Raw genomic sequence first — 222 nt, forward strand, 5'->3', positions numbered from 1 at the left:
CTCACAACCTCAGAGCTTGTCAGTCCCCATTGCAGATTCCTCATTGCAATTTCTTTTCGTTGCAGGCGGAAGGAACATGTTGCAGCTGCTGTTGAGTTTCGCGGTGGGCGGTCTCCTCGGCGACGTGTTCCTGCACCTGCTTCCGGAGGCGTGGAGCATGGCGCTGGACGGTAGGGGTCGAGGCTGATGTGTTCCGTGGGGGACGGGGCCTCTTCCTGTCTG

The 222-nt window shown here is 59.5% G+C and overlaps 1 protein-coding gene across 3 annotated transcripts in view; it reads left to right on the forward strand.

Moving 5' to 3' along the window:
* Nucleotides 1-222, forward strand: part of LOC119590740 (zinc transporter ZIP13 homolog) — a 62,164-nt gene that overhangs the window by 59,911 nt on the left and 2,031 nt on the right. For all 3 annotated transcript variants that reach the window (XM_037939435.1, XM_037939433.1, XM_037939434.1), the window contains exon 4: nt 66-170. In XM_037939435.1, coding sequence (XP_037795363.1) covers nt 66-170 — 105 coding nt within the window. The remainder of the gene's footprint in view (nt 1-65; nt 171-222) is intronic.

The sequence above is a fragment of the Penaeus monodon genome, chromosome 27 (genome assembly GCF_015228065.2).
Source record: "Penaeus monodon isolate SGIC_2016 chromosome 27, NSTDA_Pmon_1, whole genome shotgun sequence".
In the NCBI taxonomy this organism is placed as follows: domain Eukaryota; kingdom Metazoa; phylum Arthropoda; class Malacostraca; order Decapoda; family Penaeidae; genus Penaeus; species Penaeus monodon.